This window comes from Gopherus evgoodei, chromosome 3 (genome assembly GCF_007399415.2).
Source record: "Gopherus evgoodei ecotype Sinaloan lineage chromosome 3, rGopEvg1_v1.p, whole genome shotgun sequence".
NCBI lineage: Eukaryota > Metazoa > Chordata > Testudines > Testudinidae > Gopherus > Gopherus evgoodei.
Genome location: NC_044324.1, coordinates 121,065,820 through 121,087,713, shown reverse-complemented (window position 1 = coordinate 121,087,713; position 21,894 = coordinate 121,065,820). Strand labels below are relative to the sequence as shown.

The 21,894-nt window shown below is 46.5% G+C and overlaps 1 protein-coding gene across 8 annotated transcripts in view; it reads left to right on the top strand.

The window, feature by feature from the left end:
• Nucleotides 1-21,894, top strand: part of SHPRH (SNF2 histone linker PHD RING helicase) — a 121,337-nt gene that overhangs the window by 52,293 nt on the left and 47,150 nt on the right. For all 8 annotated transcript variants that reach the window (XR_003999624.1, XM_030556509.1, XM_030556510.1 and 5 more), the window contains 2 exons: nt 13,217-13,305; nt 15,270-15,362. Coding sequence is in view for 7 of the 8 variants with exons in the window: in XM_030556509.1 (XP_030412369.1) it covers nt 13,217-13,305; nt 15,270-15,362 (182 nt within the window). In the remaining variant the exon portion in view is untranslated. The remainder of the gene's footprint in view (nt 1-13,216; nt 13,306-15,269; nt 15,363-21,894) is intronic.

Here is a 21,894-nt window from a genome sequence, read left to right as displayed (position 1 = left end):
CGGTGGGTCGGCTGAGGTGCCCCCTAGAGTGGCACCCTTATGGCACTGGATATATGCCCATGCTGACCCAGTGCCCCCCTCAGTTCCTTCTTATCTCCTGTGATAGTCATTGGAATTGTGGAGTGGGGCATAGCTGATCTCCACTTCCCTAGCTCTTTGCTCTGTAGATAGTTGTTGTAGGATAGTTGTTAGTAGTTTCTAATTAGTTAGTAGTAGTTTTTGTAGTTAGTGTATATAGTAACTGGAGGTAAGGGGCTTCTCCCCTTCCCTTTTTATTGGTACTGGGCCCATGCCTAGGTCTCCAGGTTTCAAACCTTGCCCGGCCTGCCTCAAACCGATGCCTATGAGAGACCCCTATGACTCCTGTCTGAAGTGCCTGGGGGAATCCCATCAATCAAATAAGTGCCACATTTGTAAGGCATTCAAGCCTTGGACAAAAAAGGAGCGAGACTTTCGTTTGAAGCAGCTCCTCATAGAAGCGGCACTTAGCCCGATGCCCTCGGCCCTGCGCCGAGACCTGGCGCCGTTGGTCTGAAGCACGCCTCCGGCACCAGATCGACCCAGCACCAGCAAAGACTCCCAGCACTGGATGTCTCTGGCACCGTTACCAGCGTGGCATCTCTGGCTGTCTCCGGGAGCCAAGAAGCAGCACAAGCAACCTGCTGCTCCTGTACAGTTGCCGGCACCACCTATGCCCCTCTTAGAGCAGCGACCCGTGCCGGACCACCCTGTGAAGGCTCCAACTCCAGCACCATCAATTCCGGGGCCGGAAGCGCCATTGAGTCCGGTGCACATAAGCTCCCCGGTGCGCACCGTGGTCAATCTCAGCCTGCCTTCCACCTCTGAGACTTTGTCCACTGCTCGCGACCTGATTGCACTCACCAAGTTGGGACCATCACAAACTTCGGTACCGCCAGTGCAGGCTGTTCCATCAATAGGGAAGACCTCTGTGATGCTCCCTCCATCACAGAGCAAGAAGGGTCAGCATCGATCTTGGTCCCAGTCCGGGTCACGGTCCTGATCCGGGCGCTGATCTCCTCCACGGCGCTGCTCGCAGTCCCGGCACCGATCACGATCTCGGCACCAGTCGTACTTGCGGCGCCGCTCTGCCTCAAGAAGATCTCCTTCCCAGTACGGTCGGTAGTCCAGCTGCTGGCACCAATCCTGGCACCGGTCTCCTCAGAATCATTCCCAGTGCCGCTCCACCCATAGATCTTCATCGAGGTCCAGATCTGCCTCTCAGCACCAATACTACTGTTGGTCCTGGTTCAGGTAGCGGTACCGCTTGAGACTGTGGCGCCGATCTCCATCTCCGCGGCACAAGCCAACAACACATGACAGTGCAACCCAACATGAGCGATAGGCTCCACCTTGATCTTCTCGCCCCAACTCGAGGTCGTCCCAAGTGGAGAGTGGCTACTGCGTCCATGAGCAAGACATGGACAGAGCTAGCCAATGGCACAACGAAGGAGAGAATCCTGCTCAGGGACTCCCACAATAGTTCTTTTGGACCCCTTGGGCATACCATCAGGCCCAAGGTGCCACATTGGGAGCTTCTCGTTCTGCCCACTCAGAATCTCGGGTCCCAGAGGCCACTGTCAGTTGCGCCCCCCGTCCTCCCTCCGGGGGCTTGGAGGCGACAGCCCTATCTTCAGCTCAGGCCCATGCCCCTAGCATGGAGGACCTAAGGCAGCCAGACCCCCTCCAGCAAGACTTGCCCAGGACCCATTAGTCCTGGGCGTATCCTCCTCGTCCTCGCCTGACGAGGTGATGGTGGGCACATCCTCCTCTGGTCCACCACATATAGACTTCCGTGTGCACCAAGACTTGCTTCGTAGGGTGGCACAAAACATGAACCTCCAGGTGGAGGAGGTGGTGGAGGTTGAGGATCGGGTGGTGGACATTTTTATCTGCCGATGCCCCCACGTGTATAGCCTTGCCGTTTATTCTAACCCTCCAGGCTAATGCCAATACAGTCTAACAGTCTCCGGTGTCTCTTCCTCCCACTGCTAAGGGGGGTGGAAAAGAAGTACTTGGTCCCTTCCAAAGACAGTACTTGTACATTCACCCTCAACTGTGCTCCCTTGTTGTGAAGTCAGTTAATGAGAGGGAAAGACACGGTCAACAAGCTCCCGCTCCTAAATCCAAGGACTTTAGACGCCTGGATTTATTTGGGCACAAGATCTGTTTGACTGGCGACCTACAACTTAGGGTGGCTAACCAGTAGGCCCTCTTGAGCCAGTATAATTATAATACCTGCAACTTGATGGAAGGAGAGCAAGAAAGTAGTCAGGACATCCTTGCAGGCTTCGATGGATGCGACAGACTCGGTGGCTAGGACTCTAGCCTCAGGCGTAGCTATGCGTCGCATCTCGTGGCTGCAGGTGTCCGGTCTTCCACCAAAGCTGCAGCAGACAATTCAAGACCTGCCCTTTGATGGCCAGGGGCTATTTTCAGACAAAAGTGACTCCAGAGTTTGAAGGATAACCGGGCCATCATGCACTCATTGGGCATGCATACCCCAGTGACGCAACATAGGCCCTTCCGACCCCAACCGCAGCGCACCTATCCTAACCCTCAGCCGAGACTGGACTCCTCTAGAAGACGCGGCCGCAGTGGGAGGAGGAGGCAATCTGGTCCTCAGATGGGCCAGAACCAGGGCCCCCCCCCCCCCGCCCCTAAACCATCGTCAGGGCCCAAGCAAAACTTCTGAAGGTGCGCCCGAGGTTGGAGCACCAGTCTCCTTTTCAGGATCCTTTCCCACCTTTCACAAGCCACCTCTCCTATTTCCTCCCTGTGTGGTCCCGCATAACGTCAGAATGCTGGGTCCTACGCATGGTGGAAAGTGGATACCGACTTCAATTTGTTTTGTCCCCCACTTCCCACCCTCTCTCCCCGTCCCCCTTCAGGGACCCCTCTTACAACCATCTCCTTCTACAGGAGGTGCAGACGCTTCTGGCTATCGAAGTTATAGAGAAGGTTCCAAGGGAACTAAGGGACAGGGGGGTTTACTCCCGCTATTTCCTAATCCCCAAAGCAAAGAGGGGACTATGGCCAATTCTGAATCTGCGCGGACTCAACAAATTCATGGTAAAGTTGACATTCTGCATGGTTTCCTTGGGGTCCATTATCCCTTCCCTGGATCCTGGAGATTGGTGCGTTGCCCTCGACACAAGGAATGTATACTTCCACATAGCAATCTGCCCACCGCACAGGCGCTTCCTTCGCTTTGTGGTCAGTCAACAACACTTCCAGTTTACCATCCTCCCCTTCGGCCTATCCATGGCACCAAGGGTATTTACAACGTGTATGGCTGTAATAGCTGCCTCACTTTGCCAACATCAGATCCAAATGTTTCCGTACCTCGACGACTGGCTCATTTGGGGTCGCTCCTAGCTCCAGGTGCAATCTCATGTTTGGTTCACCGTGAGCTTGTTCAGATAGCTGGGCCTGCTGCTCAGTGTCGAAAAGTTCATTTTGCAGCCGACCCAGAGAATAGACTTCATCGGAGCAGTCCTGGATTCAAATGTTGCTTGGGCGTGCCTACCACTTGCCCGCTTCCAGTCCATGGGGAGCATTATCCATGGCCTCCAAAGCTTCCCGACCTCGACAGCATGCACATGCCTCCGTCTACTGGGACATATGGCGTCTTGCACCTTTGTGACCAGACATGGTAGACTACACCTCAGTCCACTTCAGGCCTGGCTCTCATCAGTCTACCACCAGACCGAGACAATTTAGACACGGTGCTCAAAGTAATATAATAGGATATCTCCATTAATATTTGTTATATCTCCTAGAACTGGAAGGGACCTTGAAAGGTCATCAAGTCCAGCCCCCTGCCTTCACTAGCAGGACCAAGTACTGATTTTGCCCCAGATCCCTAAGTGATCCCCTCAAGGATTGAACTCTCAACCCTGGGTTTAGCAGGCCAATGCTCAAACCACTGAGCTATTCCTGCCCCCTAGTACTGACAGAAGTCTTAACCTCCCTGGCTTGGTGGCTGAACCCCAACTTCATATGCGGGGGGATGCCATTCCATGCCCCACAGCCCTCCCTAGTCCTAACCACGGACGCATCATCTCTGGGCTGGGGCACTCACCTTGCATACTTTCGCACACAGGGCCTTTGGTCCATACAAGAGAGAACCCTGCACATCAACATACGGTAACTGAGAGCAATACGCCTGGTGTGTTAGGTGTTCCACGAACACCTTCGGGGCTGTTGTGCCACAGACTTCACAGACAACAAAGCGGTCATGTTTTACATCAACAAGTAAGGGGAAGCGCGATCATCCCCCCTCTGTCAGGACACCATTCGCCTGTGGGAATTCTGCATAGCCCCTTGGTTGACCTGTTGGTGTCGTTTCTCCCGAGAGTCCAGAAGACCTTGGCAGATTGCCTCAGCAGGTCCTTCCTGGCTCACGAGTGGTCAATTCGACTGGATGTTATCCATTCTGTTTTTCAGAAGTGGGGGTTTTCCCACATTGACCTTTTCGCCTCTCGCAAGAATCAGAAGTGCCAGGTGTTCTTCTTGGAGTGCTGTCCCTGTGGGTACTCCACTCTAGGTTACGGTGCATCCCGGCGCTGTTTATCGGAGATTTTCAGTAGCAGTGCCTGGTTGGGACACACGCACTCAGTTGGTATCTCCCATCTTGTTGGAATCTTCCTGAGTGCGTGCGCCCCACACGCTCCTCTGTTCCTTCTCAACTGTCGTCGGCCAAAGACGGAACTTGGAGCAGTGCTGCCTTCTCTTCCCTGGTCTCTATAGGAAACAGTAACAAAGAGCATAGAAATAATTATTAGTTACATCCCAGTTGTTTCCCTTCCTTTACTGTAGTTACATAGTTAGTTTCTTAGTTTAAAAAAAAAACAACCCTCAGGCTTGTCTCCCGTTGAGACACTCTCCTTGGCCATCTCTAATTCATAATGCCGGGAGCTTCAGGATTCAAAAGGTGTATTTCCTGTCAGGAATCCATGCTACAGACAGATGGGCAGTCATACTGTGTGAAGTGCTTTGGGGACACCCACGTCCCTGTGAAGTGCCTCCCTTGCGGCCGCGGTGCCGGCAGCGCGTGCCTCCTGGGCACCGCAAACGGCTGCGGTGCCTTCTGGGCACCGCAAACGGCTGCAGTGCCGGCAGCCCAATTCTCCCCTGCAGGGAGGAGAACGTTGGCACTGAGACTATCTTCCACCCGAGCACCAGTAGCAGACCCCTGCAGGGCACCTCCAAGCAGTCTGCAGCACTACTGTCACTTGCACTTTCTCCTGCTAATGAGCTAGAGGAAAGAGCAGGCTCAGCTCAGCCCAGGGAGCAGGAGCAACAGTTTCTCACTCAATGTGACCTTTCAGTGCCACCTGAGCCTCACTCTCCGCTCCTAGATACACCGGGCTCTTTTTTTTGAATCGCCGCTCTCTCCACCTGAACTGGTTTTCACTGACGGTGAACTTGATTTACAGCAACAAGTGGAGTTCTCCCCTCCTGCTTCTTCTCCACAGGCACCTCTGCCACCTCAGGTCACGGCTCAAGGCCACCAGCCTCAGTTTTCCTACTTCGCCCCCCCATGGGCAACACCTGGGTTCTCCTAGCCTATGCCTTGGTCTCAGTGGTACCCTTGGCAACATCCTCCTACTAGTCATCCTCCTTCTATGCATCAATCTCATGCTCCGTCCACTTCTACAGTGGATGACTGTAAACAATTTCAAGAGCTTTTCAGGAGGGTGGCACTCAGTCAAGATATCCCCTTTCAAGAGGTTCAGGAGATGCAACACAGACTCCTCAGAATCCTTCAACTGTCTGCACCCTCAAAAATCGTGCTTCCTATAAACGAAGCACTCCTGGAGCCGGCTGACACTCTCTGGCAAACCCCAGCGACTTTAGTACCAACTTGCAAAAAGGCTGAACGTAAATACTATGTCCCTGCTAAGGACGCTGACTTCCTATTTTTTTCATCCACTACCAAACTCTCTTGTCATGGATACAGTTGCACAGAGTACGAAACAGTCACAATATCGACCGACCACGCAAGACAAGGACCTTAGACGCCTTGATGTCTTGGGCCGCAAAGTTTATATGTCCTCCACACTACAATTCAGAATTGCAAACTGTTCTGCTCCCCTTGCCAGTTACGACTTTGATAATTACACTACACTTTTGAATTTGCCGCCCACATTCCAGAGGATATGAGAGCAGACTTCAAATCAATCCTGACTGAGGTCCAACTGATTTCCAGAACGGCCCTACAGGCATCTCTAGACACGGCAGACACAGCAGCCTGTACAACTGCAACTGCTGTGGTTATGCGCAGATCCTCATGGCTCTCTGCATCTGGCATCCCAAAGAACTGCAGACCAAAGTGGAGGATCTCCCTTTTGATAAGGACAAACTTCCTCCTACTCTTCCCTGTCCCTCTTCAGGAACCTTTCTCACGACCACTTACTTCGCACAAAAGTGCTGCATCTTCTACAAGTAGGTGCAGTGGAACCTGTCCCGACACAAAATCAAGGGACAGGTTTCTACTCCCATTACTTTCTAACTCAGAAAAAGACCGGAGGATGGAGGCCTATACTAGATCTACGCCGACCGAACAAATTCGTGAGGATACAAAGATTCAAGATGGTCACACTGGGCATAATAATACCTGCCCTGGATCAAGGGGACTGGTTCAAAGCCCTTGACCTACAGCATGCTTGCTTTCATATATCAATTCATCCAGCTCACAGACGCTTCCTCTATTCACAATTGGTCATGACCATTTTCAATACAGAGTTCTTCCTTTTGGACCCACCACAGCACCGAGAGTTTTTTTCCAAGACTCTAGCCATGGTCGTGGCTCACCTCCGCAAACACGGGGTCATGCTGTTCCCGTATCTGGATGATTGCCTTATCAAGGGCAACTCCTATGGCAAGACACTTCAAGCTACCCATTTCGCCATCTCCCTCTTTCACAGCCTAGGCCTCCAAATAAACATCCAAAAATCAACTCTGACACCTAAACAGATCGAGTTCATCGAAGCTCATCTCGACTCAGTCCGGAGCAGGGCCTCGCTTCCGTATCACAGATTCCTCGCTATCACGCAGCTCAAACGCATGCTCTCTATTCGTCCCAGGACACAGGCAAGACTTTGCCTACAGCTCCTTGGTCACATGGCAGCCATCACCTTCGTGGTTCACCACGCCAGGCTACTCATGAGATGTCTCCAGGGCTGGCTCATTTCCAATTTCAAACCCAACAGACACACCTTAGGGATGCTGCTAACTCCTCCTCCCAATGTTATAGCTTTCCAGCATTGGTAAGTCCAGAAAACCTCTGCACAGGGGTTTCCTTCCAGCAATGTTCCCCAACGCTCATGCTCACCGCAGACGCTTCCCTAATCGGTTGGGGAGCACACCTAGGGCGGCACAGGGCACAAGGCCAGTGGTCCGCATCAGAGACGCATCTACACATAAATCTCTTAGAGCTCAGAGCAGTGAGGCGAGCATGCCTTCACTTTCTTCCCCTCATAAAAGGACAAATCTCTTTGGGCCTTAAAAGACAACATAGCATGCATGTACTACATAAACAGACGAGGGAACCCGATCACATTCCCTTTGCATGGAAGCCATTCAACTATGGAATTGGTGCATACAACATCGAATACAAATCATCACTTCCTGCCTACCAGGCTGCCACAACACTACTGCCGACGCACTCAGCAGGCAATTCCTGACACAGCGTGAATGGGAACTGCACCCCGCAGTACTCCAACAGCTCTTCTCCCTCTGGGGCACCTCGTCAATAGATCTCTTTGCCACGACCCAGAATCGAAAACGTTCCGTTTTTTGCTCCAGAGCGGGACTCGGGACTGCATCCCTAGGAGATGCATTCCTCATCCCATGGAACAACTCCCTCCTGTACGCCTTCCACCAATCCCTCTGTTACACAGGGTTCTTTGGAAGATTGCGGACAGCAAGGCCTGGGTCATCCGTATTGCCCCAGCTTGGCCAAGACCGATGTGGTATCTCTACCTACTCTGCATATCCTCCTGTCACCCACGGGCTCTCCCCAACAGGCCAGACCACGTTTCCCAGGACAATGGACGGGTTCTTCACCCCAGCTCCAAAAGCTCCACCTCACAGCCTGGTTCCTTCATGGTTCGAAACCCATGAACTCGCATGTTCCGAGCAAGTCCAATATGTCCTCCTGCACAGTAGGAAAGACTCCACTCGTAAAACCTACCTGCAGAAGTGGAAGTGTTTCGCCCCCTGGTGCTCATGTAATCACTTAGCATTCAATAACGTGACCCTCCCTAACATTCTAGACTACCTCCTGAAACTAAAACAGGAAGGACTTTCGCTCAGCTCCATCAAAATGCACCTGGCGGCTCTTACCACCTTCCATGACCTATTAGACAGTTATTCATTCTTTACCCACTCCACTATAAAACGCTTTCTCACGGGCCTGCAAAATCTCTACCCTGAAATTTACCCAACAGCGGCTGCATGGAATCTTAACCTTGTTCTTCATACTCTTATGAAACCTCCATTTGAGGCCTTGGCTACCTCCTCTCATCTTCGTATGTCCAAGAAGGTGGCTTTCTTAGTTGCCATAACATCAGCAGGGAGAGTTGGTGAAATGAGCGCCCTGATGGCCCACCCTCCCTACACAATCTTCTCCAAAGACAAAGTCACTTTGAGACCACATCCTAAATTTCTTTCTAAGGTGGTATCGACCTTCCACCTCAACCAACCTATATACTTACCTACTTTCTATCCCAAACCTCACAAGACTCCACAGAAGGCAACCCTGCATACTCTCAATGTCAGGCAAGCAATCGCCTTTTATTTAGACAAGACCAAACCATTTCTGAGTCCCCACGACTCTTTGTTTCCATTACCGAAAGATCGAAAGGTACGGCTATCTCTAAACAACATCTATCCAAGTGGATCTCTGACTGCTTCAGATCCTGTTACCATGCGTAAAATCTTCAACCGCCTGAAGGCATTAGAACTCATTCCACTCGAGCCGTGTCGACATCCGTTGCCTTCCTACACAGTGTTCCCATTCCTGACATCTGCAAAGCAGCTATGGGGTCATCTGAACACAAGTTTGCAAAACGCTATGCTCTCATACAAGACACCACGGCAGACGCCATAGTAGACCATACAGTACTATCTACAGTACTCACTGCTACATCTCCAAAGTCTCACCAAATAAACCATAGCGGGTACTGCTACACATTCACCTAGAGTGGAGCACCCACAGGGACAGCACTCGAAGAAGAAGAAGAGAAAGTTACTCACCTTGCAGTAACTGAGGTTACTCACCTTGCAGTAACTGAGGTTCTTTGAGATGTGTGTCTCTGTGGGTGGTCCACTCTAGGTGACGGTGCGTTCCGGCACCATAGATCAGAGATTTTCGGTAGCAGTGCCTCGTTGGGACACACGCACTCAGTTGGTATCTCCCGTCTCGTTGGAATCTTCCTGAGTCCGTGCGCCCCACACCCTCCTCAGTTCCTTCTCTACCGTGGAGAATCATACTAGTACTCCAAAGTAGAGGGGAGGAGGGGGAGGAGTGGAGCACCCACAGGGACGCACATCTCGAAGAACTTTCTCTTGTGCTCTCTCCAGGAGCGCTGCCCGGGCTCCCTATTGGACACCTTCCTGATGCCGTGGAAAGACCATCTGTTCTATGCCTTTCCTCCATTCCCATTAGTCCACAGGGTCCTTCTCAGATTGCGAAGAGACACGGACCGCTTAATCTTGATCGTTCTGGTGTGGCCTAGGCAACATTGGTACATCACTCTCCTCGATCTGTCAGTGACCACACTAATTCCACTCCCATTATGGCAAGAACTGATCACTCAGGAGCATGGCCAACTGTGTCATCTGGACCTGCAGTCCCTCCGTCTCACAGTATGAATGCTGCATGGCTAACTCAATCTGAGCTGCATTGCGCTCACTCGGTGAAGCACGTACTCTTGGGTAGCAGAAAACCCTCTACTAGGTCCACGTATCTGGCCAAGTGGAAGCATTTCTCCTGCTGATGTGCCCTGAGCAATACTGCCCCTCTGAAGATGCCAGTACCTACCATCCTAAATTATCTCTTATCCTTGAAACAGCAAGGCCTAGCAGTTTCATCCATCAGAGTACACCTAGCAGCAATTTTGGCCTCCCACCTGGGTGAAAACGGGCTCTCAGTTTTCTCCAATCCCATGGTCAGCAGGTTCCTCAAGTGATTGGAATGTCTGTACCCACAAATCTGGCATCCAGCCCCTACGTAGGACCTCAACCTGGTCCTATCCAGGCTCATGGGTGCCCCATTCGAGCCAATGGTCACTGGCTCACTTCTGTACCTTTCCTGGAAAACAGCTTTCCTTGTCACGCAGGACTCTCTCCTGAGAGAGGTGATGGCTAGAGGTCGGAGTTCTAAGAAGGGTGAGAGATGGAATCAGAGATGCAGTTACCTCTGAAATTGTGACAGCTATATCAAAGGTTTTTTGCAGGTAATAGAACTGCAAACATGTACCTAGTAAAGAGTGGCACAATGCTGGAAGTGTGTGTGGTGCTCTAATTTATCAGAAAGGTTTTTTGTCCTTTGCACATTCATTCCAGTCACTGAACTTTGCTCCTTTGATCTAATGGTAAGTGAAATCTTTGGTCTCTTCCCTAGAATATTATGACGTTAAAATGTTTAAAATACCACATAAAATGAGACACACAGAGCTTCAATAACACATTTCACTTTCAATATTATATAACATATGGATGCTTTTGCAACATTGTTTTTAAATGGTAATAGATTTTAATGGCATCAATAGCAAGGATTGATACTGCCATTTGAAGTTGAAGTTACAAAAGATAACCAATTTGGTAGCAGGGATGACAGCACTTTCCGCCCCCAAGTCTGGAGCAATTGCTGTGTACACAGAGAACGTGAGAAATACAAGAAGTTATTTTGTTGTTGCCATTGCAAATACTGTTTAGTTGAAGGAATATTAGCATATAAATGGCAGTGTAGATTCCAGTTGAATCAGTGTGGGGGTTCTGAGAGCTCTAATCAGAAATCTGAAAAATAAAGCAAGGAAAAATAATTGTGTGAATCTGTTACCAAGTAGCATAATTTACTTAGGTGCTTAGTTCTAAATGTTTACAGCAAAAGTACAGCTGGTTTGTTTTTTTTGCCAAGTGATCCTTGTTAAAACTAATGAGTTGCTTGGAATTGCACCCCCTGCCCCTTAGTTATAGTATTAGTACTCACTTTTAAAACAATCTCTTATGAATAAATATATACGGATAAGAATACATTTTGTTGAGTTCCTTCCCACTTGCACCTATTAATCGGATGTTGTCCTGGTGATTACCAGTGAACTCTGAAGTGTGGAAGTGAAGTGTACTATGTTTTGTAACACCTAGTAGTTCAGATAAATCAAATCACATAATGTCATTTTTTAGTTAAGCTGCATTAACTTCAACATTCTCTTCAGTTTACCTGTTCTTTCAATAAAGCTTTTACTAGACTAGTGGCTCTCAACCTTTCCAGACTACTGTACCCCTTTCAGGAATCTGATTTGTCTCGTGTACCCCCAAGTTTCATCTAATTTAAAAACTACTTGCTTTCAAAATCGGACATAAAAATACAAAAGTGTCACTGCACACTATTACTGAAAAATTGTTTACTTTCTCATTTTTACCATATAATTATAAAATAAATCAACTGGAATATAAATATTGTACTTATATTTCAGTCTACAAAATATTGAGCAGTATAAACAAGTAATTGTATGAAATTTTAGTTTATACTGACTACACTAGTGTTTTTTATGTTGCCTGTTGTAAAACTAGTCAAATATCTAGATAAGTTGATGTACCCCTGGAAGATCTCTGCGTACTCCCAGAGGTACGTGTACCCCTGGTTGAGAACCACTGTACTAGACAACTTCCCCACCCTGTAACTTGCTACCACTTTTCAAGATATTTGGAACTAGAAAAGGGCTTTCACCATTATCTTACTGTCCACCCTTACACTTTTACATCCCATGGACTACCACACTCATTCAAAAGTTTTCCCAGACTATTAATTTGGTTACCTATCTTCTGTTTATTGTTGGAGTTGAAGAAAGCATACATAATTGTGGTTTTTATGATTTACAAATATAGCTTCAAGTAAATAAGTTACCTTCTTCCTCAAGGTGCACATGGCCTCTTAAACTATAATTCCACTCTGAAAAGTGATTGTGAAAATGACACGAGAGGGTGAATAATGGATTTTTTTGGTTTGGTGGCAATTCTAAAAATAAAAAATATTTTGGTAAATCAAAATGATTTAGTGGGTCAAAATAAAACATTGTGACTGCAGGCATTTTGACAAAAGCAGAGGACTAGATTCACAAAAAGGTCAGTGGGGAGAATGTGGGGAAGTTGTAGTAGGAGGTGGCTTCCTTTAAAACCTTTTGCTCCGGGGCTAGGGAATGCATCTGAGATGCAGGAAACATGAGCTGAAGTTCCTCCCTCTACTTTATATGGAGAAGGGGTTTGAACATGGGTCTCCCATATTGAAAGAGAATGCTCTAGCTATTAGGCTATGGGACATTGTGGTATGTGTTTTTCTCAATCTCTCCTGTTAAACCTGTTCCACTTTTTATAAATAATTAAATAGCCATTGGAGCAGAGCCATTGAAACTGAGTCTCCCACTTCCTAACCACCAGCTATAGGATCATTCTCATTCTTTCCTTGCCCCAGTGACTATTCATTGTTATTGATAGTTGCGATTCATAATCATGAACTGGCAAATTTTGCATTCAGTTGCACCAGTGCAGTGGGTGTTGTAATCAATGGGTTTGCATTAAGGCTGAATTTGAAGTTAGAAAATATGGCATGCAGAATTCTGCTTGACTCTGAAACCATCATGTGTTTACTGGTCTGGCAATTGCAAAAATCATGTTTAACTTGGAAACAGACTGTTTGCTCTGGAAGTCATTGAGAAACAACAAACATGGTACCCCATAATGCCATTCCTAGACTTACTTTTCAGAGTAGAATTCCACTATGTTGGGTAAAATGTTCTTCTTCAATTGCTGTTTTAAAATAGGCAATTTACAACTACCAAGAAATCAGCAAGTAAATAGATTATCCCTCTGAAGGCATCTGATATATGTTAGAGATGATGGCCATTTGTGGCCACTTGGAGATAGAAATCATGTTGTGTTTGGTTCTAAATGGATTTGAATTCTTCAGATGAATATGCTTTGGCAGCAGACCTGTACAGAGAGGTGTTGCGTTCCTCTGAAGAGCACAAAGAAAAGCTCAAAACAGATTCGCTGCAAGTGAGTATGCATTTAAGTTCATATGCATTTTTTAAATAAACATAACAACATGTACTTGACTGTTCAGTTAAATTTCTTATGCAGCCATTTCTCATAGGGGCTTGCCAAAGGGACACTGTTAACTTGTTCTGTCTTCACATATAACATACTCTAAACCAGTGGCTTTCAAACTGCAGGTTGGGAGCCAGTACTGAGTCTCAGAATGTAAGGCACTGGGTCGCGGTGGCTCTAGTCAGTCCCATCAGCAGTGCTGCCCAGCTAAGGCAGGCTAGTTTCTACCTGTTCTGACACCGCGCTGCACTCCAGAAGCGACCTGCAGCAGGTCTGGCTCCTAGGCGGGGGACCCACAGGGCTCTGTGCTCTGCCCCCGCCCTGAGCAATGGCTCCGCTGCAGGGGGGTGGGGGGGTCCCTGTAGGCAAGAGCTACACAGAGCTGCTTGCACACTTCCGCCTAAGAGCTGGACCTGCTACTGGCCATTTCCGGGGTGCAGCGTGGTCTGCGGTGCCAGGAGAGGCAGGAAGCCTGCCTCAGTGCCCCTGCTGTGCTGCCTATTGGGAGCTGCCTGAGGTAAGCCCTGACCCTGCACCCCAATCCCCTGCCCCAGCCTTGAGCCCTGCCCAAACCCAGAGCCCCTTTCTGCACCCCAAAACCCTCATCCCGGCACCACTCCAGAGCCTGCACCACCAGCCCAGAACCCTGACCTACTCCCACACCCCAAAACCCAGCCCAGAGCCCACTCTCACACCCTGAACCCCTCATTCCCAGCTCTGTTGGGTCACAGGTATCAACAATTTTCTTCAACTGGGTCCTCAGAGAAAAAGTTTAAAAACCACTGCTCTAAACATTGTGATCTATCAAAAAAGTCCGCTGAACTACAGATTTCTTGTTTAAAGCCACCATAGTGCAGCAATACATTTTTATAAAGCCTTGCCTCTAATTTTTAGTGATGCACCAAAAAAACAATGTGCGCTCCACCTGCTGGTCTACAATAGAATTTAACAAGCTGTAATGTTGGAGTCTTGCATATCACTGTTAATATCTGTGGTGCTAGAGTACAGGCAGAGAAATAGACAAAAGGCAGCTGTGATGGTTCCTGGAGAAGTACAAATGGAACCAAGTCAGGTCAAATTGTTATATCACAAGAAATGATAAGTCTAAGAGCATTTTAACACAAAAAAGAGAATAAAAAAGTGTTGACAGTATCCCTTTAGGAAACACACATTCACATAATATAAACAGTGTCTCACTAAATCAGTTGGGCATTGGTGCACCTTTGTCCCTCTTGTGCCACACAATAGTTTAGTCTCGTTAAGATTGTAATACTTTGGTCTAATTCCGATTGCTGGGCTTGTTGTGGGGGTAACTAGGTGGTATTTAGTGGCCTATGTTACAAACAAGGTCAGAGTAGATGATCTGATGGTCTCTTGTGGCCTTAAACGCTGACTTTGATATGACAATAATGATGTTAATGAAACTATACTACAGTAACTTAAGTTAAATGGCAGAAGCTGCTCAGAGTTTATAATTTTTTCCAACTTTTCTGAAGTTTGTCTATTTTAGGGACATATAAACAACTTCTTTCCATATTTATTTTTTAAAAATCATTATAAAAGAATAATTTTTAAGATAAATGCCTTGCATTTCACGATGGCTTTAAGGGAAACAGCTGTGATCTAGTATATAGAGTACAAAGCAAAAGAATAAAAAAGACATGGGTTCTTTTTTAGACTTTCCCACTGATTTGCTATGAGATCTTGGGGGAGTCAGGTAACCTAGTTGTCTGTCTCACCTTCATAAGGTACTTTAAGATTCACAGAGGAAAGCCCTACCTTTAAATTAAATATTTATTATTATTCTCATAAGTAGCCATGTTCTGGGATTCCACTAATGATTTCGGAGTTGCTGTACCAGATAATACAGTATATTGTATTTCGTGATAATTGTTGCTTTTCTCTGTGTGAAGAGACTTCATTCTACACACAACCTGATGGAACTACTGGCAGCAAAGCATCCAGGGATACCACCAACCTTGCGTGATGGCAGACTTGAGGAAGAGGTGATTGTTGTTCATTTTGGTGTAAATGTACAGTATTTTAAAGAACAATATGTTTTGCAGATTGTACTTTTTTTAAGACTGTAACCATCTTTTTCTATTATATTATGTCAAAAAAGGGGAAAAAATCATCAGGCCAAGTACTCCATGGTAAACCTCCAGCCATGTTTATAAAATTGCATCTGATTGAATGAGTGAAAGAAAGGAAAATGTCCAGATGCTGCTATTCTGAATGTGTGCTGATCTTTGCTATGTTATGATTATATGTTTTGGAGAAACTTTAAATATTAATCACTAGAACTATGATCTTACAAATGTTTACGTATGAATAGTCTCATAGTCAATGAGGCTAATCATGTAAAATTAAGTGTTTTCAGGACTGGGGTCAAATAGTTCAGTATATAAAGAGGGTGTCAGAGGAGAAGGAATAAGTATTAGCCACCTCATGGACCAAACAATGAAAGTACCTGTATCTGAAGTTTGCAAAGCGGTCTGTTGAATGTTGTATGACAAATGATAGTCAGCTTCTTAATTCAATTCTCAATTCACCTCTATCTGGTGATCTCTTAACATCTTTTCACCAAGAGTCATACTGGATTCTCCATTTTAACATACATTTTTAAATTGTATGTTTTTCTAAAAGATCTGCTCTAGGAATTATTTTGGGGAAGTTCTATGGCCTCTGCTATACAGCAGGTCTAACTAGATGATCACCATCATAGAAATGTATGACTGGAAGGGATCTCAATAGGTCACCCAGTCCTCTGCACTGAGGCTGGACCAAGTATTGTTTAGGCCAGGGGTAGGCAACCTATGGCACTCCTATGTGCCGTCTTCAACACACGAGCTGATTTTTCAGTGACACTCACACTGCCCAGGTCCTAGCCACTGGTCCAGGGGGCTCTTCATTTTAATTTAATTTTAAATGAAGCTTCTTAAACATTTTTAAAACCTTATTTACTTTATATACAACAATATTTTATATATATATTATAGACTTATAGAAAGAGACCTTCTAAAAACATTAAAATATATTACTGGCACGTGAAACCTTAAATTAGAATGAATAAATGAAGATTCGGCACACCACTTCTGAAAGGTTGCCAGCCCCTGATCTGGGCCATCCCTGTCAGGCGTGTGTTCAACCTGTTGTTAAAACCTCCACTGATGGAGATTCCACAACCTCCCTGAGCAATTTGTTCCAGAGCTTAACTACCCTTACAGTTATGAAATTTTTCCTAATCTCTGACCTAAATCTCCCTTGCTGCAATGAAGTCCATTACTACTTTTCCAGTCCTCAGCGAATAAGGAACACAATTTATCACCCTTCTCTTTATTACAACCTTTTACATACTTGAAGACTGTTATCGTGTCCCCCCTCTCATGTTTTCTAGACCTTTAATCATTTTGTTGCTCTCCTCCGGACTTTCTACGTTTTGTCCACCTCTTTCCTGAAGTGTGGTGACCAGAACTGGACACAGTACTCCAGCTGAAGTCTCGTTGGTGCAGAATAGAGTGGAAGAATGGCTTCTCGTGTCTTTCTACAACGCCCCTATTAAGACATCACAAAATGATGTTCGCCTTTTTTTTTGCAACGGTATTACATGGTTGACTCATGTTTAGTTTGTGATCCACTGTGAGCTCCAGATTCCTTTCTGCAATACTCCTTCCTAGGCAGTCATTTCCCAATTTCTATTTGTGCAATTGATTATTCTCTTCTAAGTGTAGTTCTTTACATTTGTCCCTATTGAATTTCATCCTATTTACTTCAGACCATGTCTCCAGTTTGTCAAGATCATTTTGAATTCTAATTCTGTCTCCAAAGCACTTGCAATCTGTACCAGCTTGATATCATCCACAAAGTTTATAAGTGTACTCTCTCTGCCATTATCCAAATCATTTATGATGATATTGAATAGAGCCAGCCCCAGGAGAGATCCCTGCAGGGCCTCTCTTGATAGGCTCTTGCAGTGTGACTGTGAACCATTGATAACTACTCTGAATATGGTTTTCCAACCAATTGTGCATCCACCTTATTGTAGGTTCATCTAGGTTATATTTCTCTAGTTTACTTATGAGAAGATCATGTGATACAGCATCAAACGCTTTACTAAATTGAGCTATATTACATCTACTGCTTCTGCCCTATCCAATAGTCCCTTATGGCCTTAGAGTATATGAATCTCCATCTGCTAAATTTCATGTACAGTAAACACTTTTTTTCTCTTTGCTGCTTTAAACCTTTTCTTCTCTGTCTAGTAGTGTAAGCTGGTGTGTGGTTTCATCAGTGAGGGAAAGGGAATAAATTTCCAAGTATCGGGGTTGTCTATACTGTGCATTAGTCCTCACCAAAGGTGTGTAAGTTGTAGTGCACTCAAATGTGTTGTGCACTAATTGGCTTATGTAAATGAGGCTCTAGAGAATTTTTAGTGTATGCCAGCAGGGTCCACTCTTCAGTTAGTGTGCAGCATGCTATCATGTATTAGAATCTCCATTCCTCTGGTGTGGACTACTACACTGTATAGACAAGGCCTTAGTCTCTTTAATATTCTTTCTGCAGCCCAGTGCCTCCCACATTTCTGGATGTCTGGGCTAGTCTCTCTCTGCAGCTTCATGGAGGTGGATCAATGTTTGGCTCAACACACTGGCCACAGCCCCTCCGCTCTCACTTGCCGACAGACTGGGGCAGTTTCTGTTGCTTCCATCCTTACTTTGCAATTTGAGCTTTTTCTGTCCAGCTTGAGCAGTGAGGAGAAGTGTTCCTTCTCATCCCTAGATCAGGTTATCCCTTAGGAGTTTAAACCATCCTGAGCCTCTGCTCCCTGCTTGCTCCTCTTTCCCTTCCAGGCATGGCAGAGCAGCCAAGAAAGCACAGGGTTAAATCCAAGCAGTTCTCTATCTGTGAAGCAGCCTTCCCAGGCTATGCAGATGTTGAGTAGTACCCAGCCAACCGACCTTAACTCTGTTAGGTTCTGGGTCTGAGTCAGATAGGCAGTTGTGGTCCTCAACTCCAGTCTGGGAAAAATGGACCAAGTACTCCAGTGCAGAACAGGGAGAGGCTCTAAATGTGAGGAGGACTCTGACCACCTGTCTCCTGGGGTAAGTCCCAGGGGACCTAGTGCAGAACAAAGAGGGGAGCCGGGAACCTTGTGGGTCCTGAGTGCCCTGGGGAAAGAAGCAAAGTCTGCCCTCCCAAGCCAGCCAGGAGGACTCAGACAGTGAGTTCCCCACTCCCACCAATAAGGGGACCCAGCGAGAGAGGATTCTGAGTCAAATCTCTCGAGGGCTCCAGGAAGGTAAGCAACAAAAGCCCTTACCAAAGCTGCAGCAGTTTCTGTGCTCCCAAAGCCTGCGTAAAAGGTTGAAAATCTAAATGGCAAAAAAGAAAGAAAACACACACACACAATCCAGGAGATGTCTTGTGCCTCCTCTTCCTCCCCCTCCTCCACTTAGGAAGGTGAGCTGTTGGCATCTGAATCCCAACAGAATGAGGGGAGGAGGAATGTAGCAAAAGAGGGTTTTTTTGTTTTTGTTTTTTTTTCCTTAAGAAATGTCAAGAACAACATTGTTTCCATGATTCAAATCCAACCTGAGCAGGCTCCAGAGAGTAAGCCTCAGAACAAATTTCTTCCCACATCCCCCGAGGTTGCAATACCCCATTATTCCTTCTTCAAGAAAGTGATTAGGGATGATGAAATAAGGCCAATGAAAGCAAGCACATCAACAGGAGCGACCGTAGGCTCTGTAAAATTCAAAAATTAAAGGTGTCTATTACTGAGATACTGAAAGTGGATGCTGCTGTAATATCCCTCCAGTGATATGTTTATCCCTCAGAGGGGAGTTGTACCCGAAGAACCACATGGATAGAAAGATGGAGGCCACTCTCAAAAAGGATTTTGAAGCTTCGGGCACCTTTTGAGCACCCCTGTCAACTACCTGCTTTGTGAAGGCATTTCTTTCTTGGCTGGAAGATCTCGAATCCCTTAAGTACAGAGATCACCCTGACTTTGGTTCCATTTTAAAGCAGATCTCCCTGGCAACAGCATTTGTAGCTGGTGCCTCAGTGGAGACACAGAGATTGTCAGGCTGAGCCATAAGTTCCAGCCCAATAGCCTGGCACCATGAATGGCTGTGTCCATGGAAAGTGGACACTCATTTTAAGCAGGTCCTATGCTTGGCTGAGTTTAGAGGCTCCATCCTTTTTGGAGAAAAGCTGGAGAAGGTGGTGGTTGATGCAGCAAAATCCAGTCTCTCCCTGCCCCCCTAAGTGCTCCCAGGAGAAGAGTACAGACCAGTTTTAAGATAGAGGCACTCCTTTCGCTCACCATCCTAATGGAGGTACTAGCAAAAGTACAACAGATTCTCTAAGGGAAAACTGTGAAATCAAGATCCTGGATGAGAAGTCTAGAGGAGCTTTAGTCCTCCCTCTCTTCCCCAAATCCACTTTTATGAAAAAGATCATGTCTGCCTTAGCCCAGAACTGAAGCTAGAGGGCAGAATTTCCCATTTACTAGAGGAACGGCTTCCCATGACCACAGACAAATGGGTCAGGGAGACAGTGAGCCACGGATACTCCCTTGAGCTAGGGGCTCTATCCCATCTGTTCTTCATCCAGTCATGCAGCTCCAATGACCCTATAAACCACAGTCTGATCTAGAACCAAGTATCTCATCTTCTGGTTATGGAAATGATAGAGAGTGTAATTTCAGAAGGAAGGTTGTCTAGGCTCTACTCCATGTTTTTCATTGTCTGGAAGTGCATGAGGGTTATCAGAGCCATTCTCAACCTAAAGCAGTTCAACAAGTGGATGAAGAAAACTAAGTTTCAGATGGAGATCCTGACCTCTGCAGAATCATCCCTATCCCAGAGGGACTTCTTGACTTCAATAGATCTAGTGGATGCATATCTCCATATTCCCATCAGATTGTGCCACTGCAGAGTCTGAGGTTTGCTTACAGCAGGAAACCTGATCAGTACTGAACACTTCCATTTGGCCCTGTCCTTGGCCCCCAGAGTTTTTACAAAGATATTGGTAATGATAAATAGCCACACTCAGGCTGCAGAGAACTCAGCTGTACCCTTTCTTGGATGACATTCTGATCGGAGCTCCATCATGATCACCAGTGCACAGGGCCGTGTGTCGGACATTGTCTCCCCCTCAGGCGCACAGCTTCATTATCAATGCCAAGAAAGGTTTCCTGGTTCCATCCACCTGGGGGAAAAAATACACATCTCAGTAGCAAGGATCTACCCATCATTAGAAAGGTTTCAGAAAATCCAGAAATTTATCATCTTGTTCCAGAGTGACAGGAGACCTGCCATAGCATTATGCTTCCAACTGCTAGGACTCCTGATTTTTTGCATAGGGATCACTCCATGCATCAGAAGCCTTCAAGTTTTCATTCTCAAGGTGTAGGACCACTTCCCAGAATATGTAAAAGATCAAGTATGGATTCTGACAGAGGTGTTCAGTCTACAAACAGTGTCCACAAAGGCACGTCTCCTTCCATATCCTTGAATCTTCGCAACTGATGCCAGTTTGGAGATCTGGGGAGCTCATTTGAAGACCTAAACAACCCAGGGTATCTGGAGCCAGTAGGAAAAAGCTGAGAGCAGTCAAATTAGCTATGCAAAGGTTCCAGCCCACCCAAAGGGGGGAACGATGTCCTGAGTCAGTCAGATAATACAACTACAGTTGCATATTTAAACAACAAAAGGGAAACAAAGAGACTGCTGCTACATGTGGAAGCACTGGAAATAATGAGGTCAGCAAAACAGTTCCTCCTTTCCCTCAGCGTGTTCTACATCAGAGGGGGATCTGATCCAAAAGGCAGACTGCTCAGCAGGCGTAGGGTCAACAACTCCAAGTAGTGCCTGAATCAAAAGGTTTTTGATTTCATCATTCAGATATTCAGCCTCCCTTTGACCAACTTGTTTGCAAATCATGTGAACACAAAGATTCCAAAATAATTCCCAAGGGAGAGAAACCCCCAAGCCAGGGGACAGATGCCTTGTTGCACAGTTGGCAGCAGGACCTACTTTGTGCATTTCTACCCTTTCTGCTATTGGGGAAGATGGTCTCTACAAAAATAAGATGAGACCAGGTGGCAGTAATTCCTCATTGGCCAACACTTTCGTTTTCAGGGCTGATAGACCTAAAACCAGAACCCCTACTCCAGCTCCCATTGAGACAAGATGTCCTCTTTTTCAACTAATATCTTCAATTCATAGCCTGGCTGTTGAGAGGAAAGTGTTAGAAGGTCTCAGTCTGTTCTTCAGAGACATCAAGACATTGCTATAGTTTAGGGGGAAATTGATACTAAAAGTATACTTCTCTAATTGCTCCAGGTTCTACAACTGGTTTTAAGAGCACAGTGCAAATCCCAAAGATCTGTGGAGGGCTGTGACAAGCTTTGACTTCAGTGTCAGCTGCTTTTATCCATTAAGACTTGTTTCTTAGTAGCTGTCTTGCCCACCCAGTAAGCGTCAGAGGCTTATCTATACAAGATCCTTACTTCATGTTCCATGAGGACAA